The following is a 19,550-nucleotide window of genomic DNA, read 5'->3' on the forward strand; positions in this document are numbered from 1 at the left end:
GTTTTATTTACAAAAAGCAGCAAGGAAAGAATTAGTGAGGAAATGCTTGCTTAAACTACTATTTACTTGTATAGAAGTAGTTATACCACAGGACACAAGGCCTGCATCTACACTTGGTTGTTGAAATGGACAGGCTCAAGTTAGAAACTTGGTGCTGGAATTCTCTACAAATATCTTCATGAGCTAGAGGATGAGATTTCCCAGTGAGCCAACTCACAGTTTACCTCATAGAACCAAACTCTAAACAAGCCACTGTTATTGTAGTTCTCTCTGTTAGAATTTATTATTTTAATTACGCAGCTCAGCTTTCCTTGCCATATTTCACTTCATAAGAAGGCACCATTTGGTTGCCGTTAAGGGTGGCTCACAAGAAACAGGAGCAGAAAAAAATTCTGATAAGTTATTTTACTAAGAATAAGAATTGGTTAATAAATCTGTGACATTCTCAAATATATTTACTTACAAGCTGCTTTATACCAGAACCCCCCCCCCCCCCCCCCCCCCCCCCCCCCGCAAGCACATTGTTTTGAGTGCCCAGAGCAGCCAGTAAGGAGTAAATGATGGGGGGGGGGATGGCTCGGCTGGTCACTCCTACTGGGCTTAGGGTTAGTTCCATTTGGACTGGTAGGGGGGACAGACGGGAGACTCTCGTCCCCTGTAAAGAGCAGCTGGAGCAGGATCACCTCCAGAAATGTCCCTTGGCTGAAGGAAGCTGTGCGCCGTCTCCTTCCTGGCCCCATAGCTCCTCAGCCATGGAACGAGCTTCTCCCTCATCTACCGAACCCCTGTGCATCTGCCTCCCCCGCATACCTACTGGGATGCGAACAGGTAACCCGTTAACCTGTGCTTTATAACTCGCGATACGCAGCGCTAGCTTGTCCCTTTCGGCGCTCCGTCCTACTAGCTGTGTTCGCCACCTCCGCTGGTTACGGAAGGGGGGGGAGGACGTTGTACTTGCTCGGGCTTTTGACGCGTCACGTGGCCGCGTGGTTGCCCCTTTGCCGGTCGCAGGATGATGACATTTGGATGCGCCAGGCTCTGTGCAGGGCGGGGTGCGGGAGGCTCTGCCCGGTGTGCGGCAGGGGAGATGAAGCGGCGGCGCCGGCGGAGCGAGACGCTCGGCTCTAGCGCTTTCCTGGCCGCGCGGGAGTGACCCTCGGGCTGTCACGGGCCGCGCCGAGCGCTCCTCTCCCCCCTCCCCGAGCGAGGGAACGGGGGCAGCCGGCACCATGTTCCGCCGAGCCCGGCTCAGCGTGAAGCCGAATGTGAGGCCGGGGGGCAGGGGCGGCGGCGGCCCGAGCGCCCCGTCGGCCCCGGAGCCGCAGCGCGGCCAGGATTCCGCGTCCCCGCCGGCGAGGACAGAGCCGCCGTCTAGCGCGACAGCCTCTCCCGAAGCCGCTGCCGCTCCTCGGCCGGACCCCCCGCCCCAGCCGGAGGGGGAGCAGCCCGCGGGCAGGTAAGTCCCGCAGCTCGCGCAGTCGCGCTGTGTAAGGGGGAGCCGGGAGGGCGCTGCTTGGAAATCTCACTCACTCCTATCGGCTCCCCGTGCCTGGAAAGCTCTGGGAGCTGCCTCTTTACCATCATGGGCAAGAGCCTACGTGCCCCAGCTCTCCACATCGTGCTTCACACCGCAGCTCCAGTGCTTGGAAGCTGTCAAGTGCCCAACACTTCTTCCGCGTTTGTCTCCCTTTATTGCAGGAGACCTTTTTCTTGTCTGAAGGTGGTTCCCTCATTGGCTTGGGTTTGTTGTGTTTGAAGTTGAGAAATGTATATTACTGCAGGATGAGAGGGCACTATTGGCTATGTCTAAGATTATGAAGAATGCAACGAATACCAGCTCTTGGTTTAGAAATAAATGTCTATAGCAGTGGTTCCCAATCTTTTTGATATTGGAGACCAGTAAACCCATTCACAAGCTTTTGGAGGACCAGTAACATTTATTTGCATATTTATTAAGCAAATGATGAATATGCAAATAAATTGTGTTGCTGGCCCTACTTGTCTGGAGGGTTGTTCCGCCTCTCCCCCCCGCCTCCTGGCCCCAATCCTGGCTGCTTTATCAGCCGGTGCTGGCTCCCCCAGCTGCGTCCAGTGCCGGGCATTCTGCATCACTGTACACAGCACCCGGCGGGTTGTTCCACACCCCCCTCGACCCAAATCCCGGCCGCTTTATTGGCCAGCGCTGTCTGGTGCTGGGCGTTCTGCATTGGTGTGCACAGCACCCAGCCTTTTCTCTGTGCCCTAGTGCCCGCCAGATCTAGCCCCACCACTCGGGAGCATGCCTGGCAGAGACGCCGCAGTGGCAGGCTCTCTCCCAAGAGGGCCACGCTGCTGCGCTCAGCTGCGCGGAGTGCTGTTACCCCATCACACAAATTAATAGGATCGTGCGCGATAATTTTTCTAAGGACTGGTATTCGTTTTTTAATAGGACCAGTATTCCTTTTCTAACAGTAGGACCAGTACTGGGCCGCAGACCACACTTTGGGAAATGTTAGTCTATAGGTATCTTTTGTACATATATATTATTACTTTATATCATAGTCTCCAATCTTGCAATGATAAACATCGTGTAGAAGAGCCTGAAGTAAACTGATACCTGCCTAGGTTCAGGGGTTCTCTTAGGTGGAAAACAATGCTGGATTGGGCCGCAACTTTAATATTTATGGTTGAAATTAGTACTTTGGAGTTTAGTGTTGATTTCCCAAGGGCTGAATAATTTTCTTTTTTATAAGTACAAACCTATTTCTATTAGTATATCAGTAGCCCCTAGGAAGTTATCATATCTGCTTTTCTATCACACCTTACAAACATAGAGCACTAGAAACTGTAACGATGATTAAATCTGTGACTAGATATTGCTTTTGATTTGCATGGTTCCCATTGAAATCAATGGTGGAGGTCATCAGCATACAGTGTAAGAAAAGTATACTGCTTCTAGTCGTGTAACACTGAAATTTGAGGTAGGGAGGTTAAATTTAAATTAATGGGCTAATCGAATAGTTGATGCAATTTGTGTCAGGCTCCATGCAGTGTTTCAAAGCAGTAGTGCTGACCTTGGGCTCCATGCAGCACTGCTGCTTTGAAATGCCAAATGCAGCCCGGGGCCAGCTGAAGACCTGGGCTACACACAGTCTTTCAAAGTGGCAGGCTCTGGGCTCCATGTGGCATTGCTGCTTTGAAGCACCCTTTTTCTGATAGAGGCAGCAAGGAGGGGTGGGGGAAAGAAACTAGTCGACTACTTGTTCATATCCCTAATTTGAGGAGGGGCATTAATAAACAGCAGAAAACAGTTTTATGTACCACAATTTTGGTGGCTGTTTATGAATTAGGATGAACAACGCTTTCTTGGATTTACACCTAGAGTTAAAGAAACAGTCTCGATTAAAATCACTTAGTACTTTGTCCATTTTAAAGTGTCTAAATGACTTTAGCTCAGAGTTTGAAAAATATACCTGACATTTTATGGAATTGTTTTTTATTCAGACTTGACATTCCTGATACTTTGAAAGTTAAAAATACAACCAGGGACAAACCTTCCAGGCCTCCTTTATTGATCATTCAGAAACACAAAAAGTGCACAAGTCTTAATAAAAAAAAAAATCTTTTCATTCACCACTGTTGTATAGGGATGTCAATGTGTAGATGACTACACAATTAACCAATAAGCCTGGGCTTATCAATTAATCCCGTTGACTACATGCATTTCGCCTCCCCGCATATCAGAGGCAGCAAGGTTGGGGGAGGCAGGAGCTGGTGCCTGTGAGGAGTCAGCTTTTAAGATGGCTCCCCACGAGTACCAGATTCTGTTGAGCTGCCTGCCACCCCCCATCCCTGCACTGCTGCCTCTGATAAAGGCTGCTGCTGCCCCATGCTGCTGTCTCTGGTACGGAAGCACAGGGTGGCAGGCAGGAACTTGTCTGTGCAGGGGATCATTTTTTAAACCATATCCTCTCGAAAGAAGCTCCTGCCTGCCAACCTGTGCTGCTTGCAGTGACAGGGGACTTTGTGGGTGTGGAGTCGGAGTACACTGACTCCAGCCCTGTCCCCAGGGACTATCGAATAGTCATGTAGCTATTTAATGTGATTACAGCACTATTCAATTACACACTATCTAATGTCCCTGCTGCTGTATCTTGACCAAGCAATGATCAGCAGTTGAGGCACTGGACTGGTCTGCAGAGTTAGGAAGATAACAGTGCTTTGGTTTGCACTTTGGTTTGTGTTGGGAATACTGTCTTTGCAACTTGAAGTGTTGAAAAATATAGTTTCATTTTAAATAAAAGTTTAAAATCGTACTCACCTAGGAAAGGCTGCTGACTATACTTGGTATAGATAGACAGTGAAACTTGAGTGATTTCTTGTCAGTTTCACTCAGGGTTTTAAGCATTTACATAGTGATATATTTGGGTTGCAAATACTGCAGAGGAATTTGATTAAATTAAGACTTTTTCCTGACATCTAAAATTGTAAAAACAGTTGTTACATCTGATTTTATTAAACACTTTTATACAATTTCAATTTTGGGCATTAACTATTCTCCAGTATTTTATTACACTTATAGATCACCAGGTATGGTGAGACTGAAGGTAAAGAGCATTTCATAAAAAAACGAGTCTGACTACTTAAATGTTAATCACAACTGCTATGAACTTAATACTGTTTTGAGGACTCTTATTTTTGGAAGATTGAATATTTTCTTAATGTACAAGGCAGCATTCAATGTGTTTTGGTTTGGTTAAATATGGGTTCTTGGGTAAGGTTCTCAAATAGTAATATTTTTTCTTTAGTACTGTATTTAGGCTTTAGATGTACTCCACTCAATGCCATCTTAAAAGTAGCAAAACTATGATTGTAAGGATTAGAGTAAAATATGTTTTAATTTTCTACAGAGATGAAAAGACTGGTGGTGCAAATGATGACGAAGTTAAAAAACCTGCAGATACACCCTTACAGAGAAGAAAACGAATATCCACTATGCCTAATCTGGCAAAACCCAGAGTTACACTTCCATCTGCACAACGTTCAGTATCAAAGTCTTCTCAAAAACAAATACCTCAGTCTTCTGTTAATGGTAACTCTTCACTTCAGAAGGAATCAGAAAAGACCAATGCAGAATGCTCTCCAAAGTCTCCCATGTTGCCTGAAAAGAAAACACCTGTCCCACAAGTGCCACAATTTTCTCCACTTAAAAAATCAGTGAGCCGAGAGCCAAATGTGAGTGTAAGTGCTCTAAAAAATGATGAAGTTCTCCAGAAGAACTCACTGTGCCCTCTCAAGGAGAGACCCTCCCAAGGGAGACCCACACAGGGGGAAATGCCACATACAAAACCACCTCTAACAAAAAATAAACAAAAGTGCTCAGACCGTGAAAGAATCCTCAAAGCTCAGAAGTTAAGAGAGATGCTCAAAGAAGAGCTGAAGAAAGAGAAGATGGTAAGGTCCTGCTTTTGGCACTTGGGGCAGATCAGAAACGGAAAAGGGGATCAACATTTGCCAGGTCCCTGTGGGTCAATTCCAGTATGTTCTGCTATTTTAAAGCGACTGTGATGTCAGCAGCATTGTACTGGCAACCTGTGCAGGGTGTAGTAGCTCTTATACTATCACAAGGAGTGAGTGTTCTTTGGTATAAAATTGATAATTTTTTTTAAGATGGTGATGGGGCGGTTCTATTAGTGGACCTTCATCTGAAGACCCCAGCTAACATGTCAGTCAGAATGCTGATTTGTTTTTACTATATACTTTTATAATTAGTAATCACAGCAGATGGGATGAGGACTTGGCTTTTTTGTTATGTAGTCAACTTCGTTGACTCAGTTCTGTTACCTTGGACAGCTCACTTCACTTCTATTGTTCTATTAGCTCAACTGTAAAATGGTGAATGTTGGTTATTTTTTGAGGATGTTAACATTTAATAACTATTCAACCTCATGAGAGTCTAATGAAAACAGAGTAGAGCAGCACAATGTAAGATTTGTATGTTTCAATAAAGAAGACAAATATAAGAAGGGGACAAAAGGCAGCAGTTTTCCTTTAGGTGGCTAAATCAACTTGAAAATTAATTTTTAAAAAAATGGTTTCATATACTATAACAAGTCCTTATTCTCACTGCCAACAACAATAATTGAAAAAAGCCACACACAATAGCAGGTCAGGAGCATTCATAGTTATCTAAAAGTGCTTTTAACTATTTTTTAATTAACAGTTCATTTTTAGAAGTTGAATCTATCATTTATATGAGAACTCAGCAGCTGCAATCCTGTGGAAATACAGGCAGTCCCCGGGTTACGTACAAGATAGAGACCGTAGGTTTGTTCTTAAGTTGAATTTGTATGTAAGTCGGAACTGGCGTCCAGATTCAGCCACTGTTGAAACTGACCAGCAGCAGCTGAATCGGACACGCCTGGGGCAGAGCAGCTGGGGTGCTGCTGGGTTGGTCCTGCAGCGCCACTCCTCGGCGCTACTGGACCAACCCAGCAGCACCCCAGCTGCTCTGCCCCAGGTGCTCCCAAGTCAGCCACTGCTGGTCAGTTTCAACAGCAGCTGACTTAGGGACGCCTGGGGCAGAGCAGCTGGGGTGCTGCTGGGTTGGTCCAGTAGTGCCACAGCTCGGCGCTGTGGGACCAACCCGGCAGCCCCCCAGCTGCTCTACCCCAGGCGTCGGCGAGAAAAGCCTGGTCTGCTGGGGGGGGGGGGGCGCACTAGCTGCGCCCTCCCCAGCAGACCAGGGAGACGCGGAGCGACTTTTCTCACCGCGGAGGATGCGGGCGGCGGGATTGCGGCGCATCTCGGCGGTCCCGCCGCCCGCGTACTCTGCGGTGAGAAAAGTCACTCCGCATCTCCCTGGTCTACTGGGGGGGCGCTAGCTCTGCGTCTCCCTGGTCTGCTGGGGGGAAGCGCTCCCCGCGCCGCCAGAGGCGGCGACAGTGGGGGAGGCACCCCGCACTAGCTGTGCCCCCCCCGTTCGTAATTAGGAGTCCGACTTAAGTCGAACTGACGTAACCCGGGGACTGCCTGTATGTGTTTTATTTTGAATTAGGCAAAGGTAAAACACTATCTGAAGAGCCTTAGGCTTCTTGATTTAGCACAACTCAGTTGTTCTAGTCTCTGACACTAGTGTCTTGGATTCTGGATCTACACATTGAAACCCACTCAGAGCATAACATCTCTTGAGAAACCAAGTCAAGTGAGGTTGATGGTGTCTTTGAGAAAGGGATGCTGTAAATAAGTTACACAATTTGTTTTCTCTAACATGATTGTAAGTAAAGAAAAATCTAAATAAATGTGTATTTGGTATGCAGAAAAGATGGCAAAATAGACCTACAATAATTGAAGGAAAAACTCCACCAGATCCTTCCAAAATGACAATGAGAGACTTAATATACTACCTGCCAGAAAACAATCCTATGAAGTAAGTACAGTTCTTTTAAAGGTAAATTATTTTTGTCTGTGTGTACTCATTTAATCCTATGTGAAAAGTACTATACAGCTAGTCTTGAATACTGAAGTCATGTTTATCTGTAGAACAGATAAAAGCCTGAGTAGTGGCAGGATAAGCTTGTGAATACTGTATCGCTATTACTTTGTATTTGTATTGTAGTCGGGAGTAGGGTCTTGAGTTAAGTTCTGTACAAACAAATGGAGACATGGTTCATGGTCCATACCCTGAAGTATTTCAATGTAAACAGTCATGTAATAAGTGAAGAATGGGATGATAAAAATGAAATATACATGAACTTATGTTTGAATTTTCCTTAATTTTAGGATGAAAGTTTCCTTTCAATGTAGCCATCATAAATTGGCTGATTTTAATAGGCATCATGGCAGAGATAGTGAGATTGAGAGGGGAGTGATAATATGTATCAGTTTGGACTATTGGTGTTCCATGCATGTATTGTAAGACTTTTGTCACAGTGATTTTTAGTAAAAGTCATGCACAGGTCACAGGCAATAAACAATATTTCACAGGAGTCCAGACCTAGGAATTTTACTAAAAATAACAGAGGGAAGCAAGCTGGAGGAGGAGGAAAGGAATGACACCTGGATCCCCATGAGCTAACTAACCACCATGGGGGAGGGAATACCTCTCGCTACAGACCCTGGTGAAACCATGGGATTGGGGGACACAAGGGTGGCTCTGGCTTCTGTTAAAGCCATGGCGCTGAGCGCATGGAATGGTGGGGGGGCGCACAGCTCCAGCTCTGGCCACAGGGTTTGTAGGGTGGTACATGGCCTCTGCTTAACTCCCACCAATGACAACTGAAACAGAAAACATTGAGGTCCAGTAACATCACAATCTGTGAGCTTCATGACTAAATTGTATCCTTAACCATGTGTAGTGTGGAACAAGGCACAGAAATAATGTCACAGCTCTGAGAATATAATCCCTCCCTGGAAGGACCATTCCTAGGAGTAATAGGGTAGTACAATTTGCATATCCATTGGAAGTTTGGCATTTCTACAAGCTTTGCTAACATTGTTGCCAATTGTGCTGGTAGTAGTGGCACTGTTAGTAACTGGTCTGAGATCAAAGGACTTGTGGTATGTCTTCATGGAGCAGCAGTGTGTATTACATGGATGGGATGCACACTAACAAGTTACACATCTGTTGGTCTATATAGAACTTGCTGGCACAAATTAAGAATACTCTATTGCATTTTGGCGTAGTTCTACAATGTTATGTGATGGATTCAGTAAAATGACAGTAGGTTCTTCTACTAATTTTCCTGAACTATATATCTCTAGTTGCTCAAGTCACTTAGTGATATTTACAGATTATGGCATTAGATGATGCACTAGCATGGCATAAAGAGAGTGCCCTAGTAAAGATGTTTTGCCTTCCAATTGGACACAGCACAGATTTCAGGGGTGTCTTATTTCTGTTAGTCATTGATGCATTAATTTATTCTATTGTTGTATGTCTGATATTTGTTAATAGGTCTTCATTAGCAGAAGAAAGGAAAACCGAGAAGACTTCTACACAGGTCCAAATGAAAGAGTAAGCCTTTGTTTCTATGGTGCTTAAAGTCATAATCCTTTCTGTTGGGAAAGTAGTAAATTTTTTATATATAATATAGAAAGGACTGTCTGATTCCTAATTTGCTTTGTGGTAAACTTTTCCCCTTGTTTTAAATGAATTATTTTAGATGGTAGGAAGATGGAGGAAAAAATGGTGGTCACTAGATAAATTGTTCAGAAGCAGAATCTAGAAAGCAATCTATTTACACAGACTTTCTGGGACAGCTTAGTTGTGATGAGTATCTTGTTGTTCATGGCAATACGTTTGATATTATTTCCATAATTTTTTAAAAATAATAATTATTGGGTACATATAATCCCAAGAAAGTTATTCTTGCAGCCAGTTAGTTAAAATTTGTTTGATGTTAATTTTATATGTATCCAGTGAACTGACATGTTATTTATAAAGCATTTTTAAAAAAAATCTTCAGATTAACATGGGGATGAATAATGCGTGGGGTATTCTAGCAGATCCATAGTGATGAGAAGAAAATGCTACTTGTGTGTATGTGCTAAAGTGTTAATCTTCCAAAATTGTAGACCAGAAGAGAGAAGTGCTCCTGATCATGAAGATGAGGAGGCTGAAGCTGAGCCAGAGGAAGAGGAGGAGAATGATGGTCCTCTTCTGGTTCCTCGAGTGAAAGTAGCAGAAGATGGTTCAATTATTCTGGATGAAGAAAGGTATTCTGCAACTGAGTCCCATGCTATGTTTGATTAATTGTCTGGCTTCCAGATTGGTTAACAGTGTAGCTTCTGCTCACTGAGTTAACTATCTGGTTTCATAATTTTACATGAAACCTTGTAATTTAGTTCCAGGTTGGATAGCAAAGTAGGGCTATCCACAGTGCATCATTATAAGGTTAGTATTTGGGTTACACGAGCTTAGGGAAGTCCTGGTATAAGAATTTGGAACTGTCAAAAGGAAACGAAGAATTGCTTCTGTGTTACCTTGCAAAACACTTTTCTTAGAAAGTTCAAGATTAATTGGACAAACATATCGGAGACATTGGGGCATACTACATGTTAATGTAGGTATGTTCTGTATTTCTAACATGAACTTCATTACACAGTGACTCTCCCTTCTGACAACAAAAATTAGTACACAATCCCAGGAGAGGAGACCAAACACCAAGCCCAATTGAGCTCTCCTGCCCCAGGTAGGAGAGCCCAAGCTGAAGCCCAACAACTTGTGCTCTGATCAAGGGGCATGTGAGCTTAGGCCTTGGCAGTGGGGTTTAGGGTTGTGCTTTTGAGCCCAGGCCAAACACCATGCTTGGTGACCCATTAAAATGGGATAACAGCCCACTGTAGGGTTCTGACCCACAGTTTGAGGGCCCCTGTGTTAAAGTGAACAGTTGCAATAGAGCCTCAGCTATGAATGCCTTTGGAATGGTGGTGGTTTGTAATTCTGAAATATTCGTAACTCAGAACAAAACATTACAGTTGTTCTTTCAGAAGTTTAAAACTGAACATTGATTCAATATATCTTTGAAACTTCACTGCAGAAGAAAGATGCTACTTTTAACCATCTGAATTTAAATTAAACAAGCACATATAGTTTTCTTGCCTTGTCAAGTCTTTTTTTAAATGATCCCTGTATTAGTAGTTGACATTTAATTCAGTATTGTACTGCATTGCCTCATTGTATACTTCTGGTTCCAAATGAGGGGTATGGTTGACTAAATGGAATATTGCAGGAAGAGTTTTAATCTATGCAGGTCTCAACAGATAGTGTGTTTCTTCAGTTTTTATTGCTCCAGTGACACTATTTATGTCTGATGTTCTTGGGTTGCTTTCTTTCCAGTTTAACTGTAGAAGTTTTAAGGACAAAAGGGTCATGTGTTGTAGAAGAAAATGATCCTATCTTTGAACGTGGTTCCACAACTACCTATTCCAGCTTTAGGAAAAGTTTTTATACCAAACCATGGTCAAATAAAGGTAGGTATATTTTAGTTTCAAGATTTAAGCTTATAGACGACTAAAGTCTTGATCCTGCGAATGCTAAACTTTATATATGAGTAGTTCCATTGACCTTGATTCATCTATTTGTATGGAGAGTTAATCACTTATTTACATAAGTTGTAGGATGAGGGCTTTAATGAATCAAGCTCTAGCTTATACGAGTTTAGGCCTACTTAGGAAACCCTACACCCAGTGAAATAATGGGCCAGTGAGATAATGGGCTTGTTGCCATTCCAGAAGAGGAAATACCACTCAAATCTGCCTCTGACAGGATGGTCATTATGGGATTGGGGACTGGGTTGTATAAACCACATATTAAATCATGTATACTTCCTAATCTGGCAACAGTTACACTCATAGTCCTTCTAGCATGGTATAGGAATAAATGGTGTGAGAGATCTGTGTACTGTACTGCCTTTGCAGAGAATCAGAGAATATTAGAACTGGAAGGAACCTCAAGAAGTCATAACATCCACTCCCCTGCACTCACAGAAAGACTTAACACCACACTCTGACAGATGTTTGTTTAACCTGCTCTTAAATCTCCAGTTCTGGAGTTTACAAGTGTTTAACCACCCTGACAGGAAGTTTTTCCTAATGTCCAACCTAAACTTCCCTTCCTGCAATTTGAGTCCATTGCTTCTTGTCCTACTATATGTAAACCTAAGTTTTGTGGATGCAGTACACTATGCTTGTGTCTACCATAATTTAGCCATTATTATTTGCTGGCAGCAAAATGTGATAGCACTGTGTATGAGATAGGGATGTGAAAAGGGTAATGCTTAACCTAACAGGTGATGCTCACCGTTTCTTATAAACTGGTAGGGTTGGAGCAGCTCCCCTATTCCTGTGGGGCCTCCGGCAAGAGTACATCAGAGGTAGGGGCTGCTCTAGCAATGCCTCCTGTGCAGCCCTTGTCTGTGGTTACCCAGGATTTTACATCCCTGGTATGACAACACTTTCTCAAATTCTTGCATTGAAGATTGTGGTGTTCCATTTCTGATTTTTCTCTCTCACTCTTTGGAGCACCATTACATTGTGCAAATAAAGAGCAATTAAAAAAACAACAAGGTATTGTTCCATTTTGTGGTTGTATTTGAAATGAACAAGATAATTAAAATTCCTGAATTAATGTTGATCTAGTACTCTGTACCGAACCAGTGAGATCAGTGTGTGCTTATTTTAAAAATCTGGATTCTTTGACTATTGATATAATAGTAATAATAAAGGTATTTAAAAAAGTAACACACAGTAATTTAAGCCGAAAATGTCATAGTTATTAGCATTCTTTTAATCTGAGAACTCAAAAATAACACATTTCCAAGATACATAAACAAAAATTAGCTTATTCATTAAAGATGAAGGAACTTTTTGAATGTGAAATGCAAGAGAAAATGATTAGTGGCAAAGCTTTATTTTTAATTAAACATAGCATCAATCCTGCTTTTGGATGAGTACAAAACATTACTATAAAATTACAATAGCTCTAAAGTAATTACATATAAAATAAAACCTCAGCAATATTTTCAACATTTTCTAGTGAGTAGTTATTCATAGACCAAAATTATATGAATTGTGGAAGCTAAATTATTTGATTAGAACATGCATTATTTAACTTCGAAGTATACTGTTCACCAAGGCATAGTATAGAGGAAATTGGTTTTCTAGGTCAGGCCTGTGGGCTGGATCCGGGCTGCCAAGCCACTGGATCTGGCCTGTGGAGTCAGCAGGGAGCCCTAGGCAGGCTACCCTGCTTGCCCCACAGCCATGCATGCCACTCAAACACGGTTGCTGGGCCCCGTTTCTGTTTCAAAACTGGAGTGAAGGGGGGAAAGCTTCAGGAGCTGCCCCCGCACCCAGCACAATCCCATTGGTCGGTTTCTGGCCAGGAACTGGCCAATGGGAACTGCTTGTTAGACTAATAGGCTGCCAAAAAGAACCACACCCCCTCTACTCAACTCAGTTATTCACTAAAGCACATGGCTGGACAAGCAGGCTGGCTGACTGGGAAATGTTTTAAGCTCTGCAAGCCTTTAGCACTGCAAACAGGAAGGCTCCTGGCTGGTAATTCTCCCAGCCAGAGCCGGTCTCTGGCACCCCAGCCCCTCACTTCCTCTGCTCCCCAATCAACATACGCAAACCCTCTGCCCCCCTCTTGCACCCTTACCCTTTCCCAGATCTGGCACCCTAATCTCCTGCCCCAGATCACAATCCCTTCCTACCCTATGTCACATCCCAAATCCCTGCACTCCAGTCCCTTGCCCTATGTCACAACGGTCTCTTTCACCCAGACTCCATTCTCCCGCATGCACCCCAATCCGTGACCCCAAGCTTCCTTCTGTACCCAACCTCTGTCCCAGACCCTGCATCTCCTTCATGGAAAAGTGTGACCCTTGACCACTTTCTGAAATCTTGGAATTATTGCCCACCCTTGTGCTAGGTGGTTAAAAACTGATTTTAATTTGAAGCATTTGATAACCACAGAAGCAACTTATTTCGAGTAAACTCTTAGAACATGATCATAAATCCTGATGCAGGTTGATGTTCTGTGTTTTATCTTCCTGATTTAATAGCTTGCTCATTAACAAAATTACATTACGTTTTACAGAAAAAATTGTCACTATACTGGTCTTTATTGGCGTGTGTAGTGTTGATGGTACCTGAATCACTTCTCCCCTCTTAAGTCATGAGACGAGGAGAATATTTTTCAGGAGGCATGCTGATATTTAGTGTATTGGAGTATGAAGGGTAGGGAAAAATCAATGAATAGTTTCAAGTTTATATATATAAAATAAAATTATAATAATTAGCTTGATATGTTTTTCATCTTGTTAGGTGCTTAGAAGCTACACAAATGCTGTAAGTACCTAGATGAACATTTGATATAGCATTCCTCAATAAAATCAGGAAGCTTTAGAATTGGAGCAAACTCAAGCAACAATAACTTTGAATACAGGGGTAGCTGGGTGAAATGTAATGGCCTGTGGTTTGCAGAAGTACAGAGGAGATGGTTTTACTTTGGAATTTAGCTCTGTGTTTGAATATATGGGCTATACATATTTTTTTCTCACTTAAATGTAAAGATTTTGGTTATATAGTAAATAGGATGATAGCATTAAATACTTATGTGTGTTCATATTTTTGTTACAGAAACTGACATGTTCTTCTTAGCTATCAGCATGGTGGGAACAGACTTTTCTCTAATAGGTCAACTGTTTCCTCATAGAGCAAGAACGGAGATTAAGGTAAATAAAGCAGAGACTATTACCCGTGCAACTGTCAGCATTGCTTTTGTTCTCAACCTCTTGCATGCTATTTTATACAGTATTTTAATAACTTTCTATTAGAAATGTAAAAGGTTAACTGGTTACCTGGTAAGCATTGCCTTACCAGCATGCTTACCAGGGTAACTGGTGCCTAGGCTGGAGTAGCTCCCTCTCCGTGGCCTGCCACTCCGGCCTGGCCAAGCCCACTGCACTGTGGGCGGGGTAGCTGCTCCAGGGGACCCCTCAATGTAACATGATGTGCCAGGCCGGTTAAACGTATAGTTTAATCAGTTAACATTTTAAACATCCCTACTTCAATGCTATTTGGTTCTGGGGTAAAATTTGCAGTAACATTCCATTTCCAGAATGTAGTTACTATCCAAAATAAAATGCCTGAAATGTATAAAATGTTTCTTGAGCTGATGCAAATTAGTTAAACTTTTTAATTTGAAGCCCATATAATTGTAAATTAAATGAGTGATAGTGTAGTGGGTTTGTGGTGACCTCTCTCCCTTTGTGTGTGTGGGAGGCCTCTCTGCATCACTACATCATGGGCAATGTTCACAATTGGGGAATTAGTTGAGTGACGCTTGGCTTGCAGCTCAGGTCAGTGAGTGAGGCATAGTGATAGCCTGTTTGGGTCTCGGACCTGTACTCTGGGCCGAGCAGCAAAGAGTGACCAGAGCCCATAGTTGGGACGGGACTATCCAGAATCTGGGTTCTTGGGCCTATACTCAGAGCCAAGTGACAAACAAATAGTTCAGGGCTCAGACCCTTAAGGCAGGTCAACAAGTTCTCCAGGCTCAGGGCAGGGTACAGCACCCGATCTCAGATGAGGTGAGCTCAGGCAGGGTTTTAGAGAACATCAAACACAGTCTAGGGGAGCTCAGGCAGGGTTAGAGCATAGTGTCCTCACTCAGTGTAGGGAGATGCAGGCCGCCTGGCATATGGAAGGGAAATACTGCTGTCACCTCAAATGTGGGGTGGCAGATGCGGGGACTTGGGCCCCAACAGTGGTAGAGGCCAGCTCTCAACGAGATGGTTGTCTAGTTGCTGGGGCTACTTTCTGTCTTCCCCCATGAGGCATACCTGGGTCTGTAGGGATTTTTCTGGTTCATCTGGGTAGAAGGCCAAGGGCAACTCCTCTGGAGCTTGTTTTGTGGGTGACTCTGGCAGTATCAGCCAGTCCTCAGCATAACAGGGTCCTGTGGCAGCCTTCCAGGTCAGGAGCAGGTAGGAGGCATCTAGCTCCTTCAGCGGCTGCAGCCCATCTGAGCTCCCAGACTGCCTCTTAAACTTCCTGTCTCCTCCACTGACTTCCAGTGGTAGGGGCTGAGCACGGCCTGGCTCTGGAGTGGTCCCTCCCCTTTTGGGTCTGTGGGAGGCCACTCAGCCTCACTACAGTTAATTACAACTTTTTCCTAGTTTGAAACATTTCCATTATTTATGAGCAGGGCTCGACAAACAATAGAATCTACTCGCCCATGGTGAGTAGATTGCAGCTGCGCGCCCCATTTACCGGCGGCGCACGCATGTGCAATGCGGCTCTTGCGCATGCGCATTGCAAGGCTGGCAAGCGGCTTTCACCGCCATTTGTCAAGCCCTGTTTGAGTATTTTTTTTGTCCTAATTTGCAACCTTTTATATCTGTAGTACTGTATCATTTGCTTAATTGAGAAGGATTAATATATTTTAAATGTATACTTTTTCAGAACAAGTTTAAACGTGAGGAAAAAGCAAATGGATGGAGGATAGATAAAGCTTTCAGTAAGTTTTTACTTACCACGCAATCAGAAGAATTTATTTATGAATATGCAATTTTTGTGTGCTTTAGTTTGAGCCAATAAATTAACTCTACAATAGGTTAAAAACCAGTGAGTAGTCCTGCTGCACCTTAGAGACTAACACAAAAATGTAGATGGTGTCATGAGCTTTTATGGGCAAAGCCCACTTCTAGGATGTTGGTTCCAAAGACTTGAAATTTAGAAGTTAATGTAGTACTTAAAGTACAATTTCTAGATTTCAGTTCCAGCTGTGTTATTGATTTTTGTGTCTGATTTGGGTTAAGCATAAAATCTATGTATCTCAGAGTGACTCAGTTAATTATTATTCCCCATTTGAAACGATGTCACATGATGAATATCCATTTAGTTAATAATTGTAGAGCACTCTAAGAATCTTGAATGACAAGAACTTTATAGCTAGTACGAAGTATCAGAGGGGTAGCCGTGTTAGTCTGGATCTGCAAAAGCAATGCATCTGACGAAGTGGGTCTTTGCCTACAAAAGCTTTTGCTCCAATACATCTGGTAGTTTATAAGGTGCCACAGGACTCCTTGTCGCTTTTATATATAGCACTGTTACTTTCATGAAAATGAGTGTCTACTTCATTTAGCAATGTTTCATAATTTGATGTTGATACAGCTTGAATATTTGTCATAAGTCAGAACTTTTCAAGTGATTATGTGAAACTTTCTCTTAGACTCTCAAGGGTTTTTCATTTACTTTTTTTTTAAAACTGAGCTTCTGTATGCCTAATACTTGTTACCTCTGGTCTCTGCAAGCTTTTCAGTGCAACTTGTGTAAAAGATACTGACTGGTCATGAAATGCAGCATAGAATGTGGTGGTTTGCTATGGAAATCACACCTGAGCTATTTGTTCAAAAAAAGCAGAAGCTTAAAGAATAACTTGATTAATTGTGAAACCATTTATATTTCACTTTTTTTTTTAAATTGGACAGAGGAAAAGCGACCGTTTGACTTCGAATTCTTTGCCCAGTTGCTTGAAGAGGTACTGGCAGATGAAAAAAAGAGGAAGCAAAGAGCTCCTAAAAAACGAAGTTCAAGAGAGAAGAAACCACCCAAATCTCGGAAAAAGCAAAAAGGTACCCAATTGAAAATTTTATGTTCAAGATAGTAATACAGAATACGGGCAGTCCCCGGGTTACGTACAAGATAGGGACTGTAGGTTTGTTCTTAAATTGAATCTGTATGTAAGTCGGAACTGGCATCCAGATTCAGCCGCTGCTGAAACTGATCAGTTTCAACAGCGGCTAAATCTGGACGCCAGTTCTGACATACATACAGATTCAACTTAAGAACCCCAGGCATCCCCAACTCAGCTGCCGCTGAAACTGATCAGCGGCTGATTCCAGGAAGCCCGGGGCAGGGGCTTCCTGTAGTCAGCCACTGGTCAGTTTCAGCAGCGGCTGACTTGGGGACGCCGGGGCAGAGCAGCTGGGGTGCTGCTGGGGTGGTCCAGTAGCGCCGCCGCTCCTCGGCGCTATTGGACCACCCCAGCAGCACCCCAGCTGCTCTGCCCCAGGCGTCCTGATTCAGCTGCTGCTGAAACTGATCAGGAGCGGCTGAATCGGGACTCCTGGGGCAGAGCAGCTGGGGTGCTGCCGGGTCGGTCCAGTAGCGCCAAGGAGCGGTGCTGCGGGACCAACCGGCAGCGCCCCACCTGCTCTACCACAGGCCCGGGGCTTTGCTCCACGTCTCCCTGGTCTGCTCGGGGGGGGGGGTTGGGCCACTAGCTGCGCCTCCCCCCCCAGCAGACCAGGGACACGGGGAGCAAAGCCGCAGCGGCGGCGGGGTGCCACGCCTCTGAGGCTTTGCTCTGGCAAAGCCTCAGAGGCGCGGGACCCCTCCGCCTCCCGGCTTTGCTCCAGGTGTCCCTGGTCTGCTGGAGACGGTCCCCAGCAGACCAGAGGCACCGGGAGCAAAGCGGCAGTGGCGGCGGAGTCCCGCGCCTCCCTGGCTTTGCCACAGCAAAGCCTCAGAGGCGTGGGACCCCTCCGCCTCCCTGGCTTTGCTCCAGGTGTCCCTGGTCTGCTGGAGATGGTCCCCAGCAGACCAGGGGCACCTGGAACAGCTTTTCTCGCCCCAGAGGTGGAGGTTGCAGGACCGCTGCGCTCTGGGCGGTCCCGCTGCCTGCGAGCTCCGGGGCGAGAGAGCCCGGTTGGTAAGTGTGGATCCGACATAAGTCGGATCCGCGTAACTCGGGGACTGCCTGTATTACTATTATAGTTCTTCACTATTGGATCATTTAACAAAAAAAAAAAAAGTCCTGTAAGAAATATCTTATTGCACTGCTCGGAACAGTTTCCTTTTAGAAATGGAAGACTAGTGTGATGCCACTGGATTTTTAAGAAGAACTTTTCAGTTCTTAATTTGCTCATTTAGAAGCTAGTATTAGCCAATTTTTAGAGAGGTATTTTATATGATATAAAATTCTAATAAACTATACAGGTTATGGTTGGTCTTGAATTGTGTGGTCTTGATCTGTTAATAAATATTTTCATAGGGTGCTTACAATTTCACTTAAGGCTTTGATACAGGCATTGGAAGTTCTTCATATTGGTATTCTCTTAATGTAGGTGATTTCTCTAGATCCAGTTTCTCACATTGCTATATGCTATAGTTTTTACTAGAAAATTTATATATAGTGGGCGAAGGTACATTTTAATTTTCTTCAATGAGATTCATATAGCTGACTCACTTTCTTAGTTTAAAACCAAGTGTAATATATATATATATTTTCTAGTATCAGAGGGGTAGCCGTGTTAGTCTGACTCTGCATAAACAACGAGAGGTCCTGTGGCACCTTATAGACTAACAGATTAATAGGAGTATAAGTTTTTGTGGGCAAAGATGACATCTCCCTGGACACACAGTAGCAGATTTAAAAGTAGCCATCCTGCAACAAAAAAACTTAAAAAACATACTACAGAGAAACTGCAGAACTATAATGTATTTGCAAATTTGACACTATCAATTTAGGATTAAACAAAGACTGAATGGCTAGCCAACTACAAAAGGAATTTCTCCTCTCTTGGGGTACGTCTAAACTACATGGCTCCGTCAACAGAGCCATGTAGATTTGTTTGTTTGGCAAAGGGAAATGAAGCTGCGACTTAAATAATCGCGGCTTCATTTAAATTTACATGGCTGCTGCGCTGAGCCGACAAACAGCTGATCAGCTGTTTGTCAGCTCAGCACGCTAGTCTGGACGCTCCCCTGCCGACATGAAAGCCTTTTATCGACCTCCTCGGTAAACCTCATCCTACGAGGCATAACGGGGAGGTCGATAATGGGTCGACGCGGGAGCGTCCAGACTAGCACGCTGAGCCGACAAACAGCTGATTAGCTGTTTGTCGGCTCAGCGCGGCAGCCATGTAAATTTAAATGAAGCCGCGATTATTTAAATCGCGGCTTTATTTCCCTTTGCCGATCAGCCTAATCTACATGGCTCCATTAATGGAGCCATGTAGTTTAGACACAGCCTTGATGTTCACACTTCCACATCA

At 43.9% G+C, this 19,550-nt stretch overlaps 1 protein-coding gene across 3 annotated transcripts in view; it reads left to right on the top strand.

The window, feature by feature from the left end:
* Positions 1 to 998: 998 nt before the first annotated feature.
* The window catches only part of BDP1 (BDP1 general transcription factor IIIB subunit), a 92,172-nt gene continuing 73,620 nt past the window's right edge, over positions 999 to 19,550 (top strand). For all 3 annotated transcript variants that reach the window (XM_075932237.2, XM_075932239.2, XM_075932238.2), the window contains exons 1-9: positions 999 to 1,456; positions 4,890 to 5,433; positions 7,299 to 7,408; positions 8,936 to 8,995; positions 9,556 to 9,696; positions 10,820 to 10,953; positions 14,128 to 14,222; positions 15,955 to 16,009; positions 16,983 to 17,126. In XM_075932237.2, coding sequence (XP_075788352.2) covers positions 1,230 to 1,456; positions 4,890 to 5,433; positions 7,299 to 7,408; positions 8,936 to 8,995; positions 9,556 to 9,696; positions 10,820 to 10,953; positions 14,128 to 14,222; positions 15,955 to 16,009; positions 16,983 to 17,126 — 1,510 coding nt within the window. In that variant the 5' untranslated portion in view covers positions 999 to 1,229. The remainder of the gene's footprint in view (positions 1,457 to 4,889; positions 5,434 to 7,298; positions 7,409 to 8,935; positions 8,996 to 9,555; positions 9,697 to 10,819; positions 10,954 to 14,127; positions 14,223 to 15,954; positions 16,010 to 16,982; positions 17,127 to 19,550) is intronic.

The sequence above is a fragment of the Pelodiscus sinensis genome, chromosome 6 (genome assembly GCF_052426305.1).
Source record: "Pelodiscus sinensis isolate ZL-2025 chromosome 6, ASM5242630v1, whole genome shotgun sequence".
NCBI classification, from domain to species: domain Eukaryota; kingdom Metazoa; phylum Chordata; order Testudines; family Trionychidae; genus Pelodiscus; species Pelodiscus sinensis.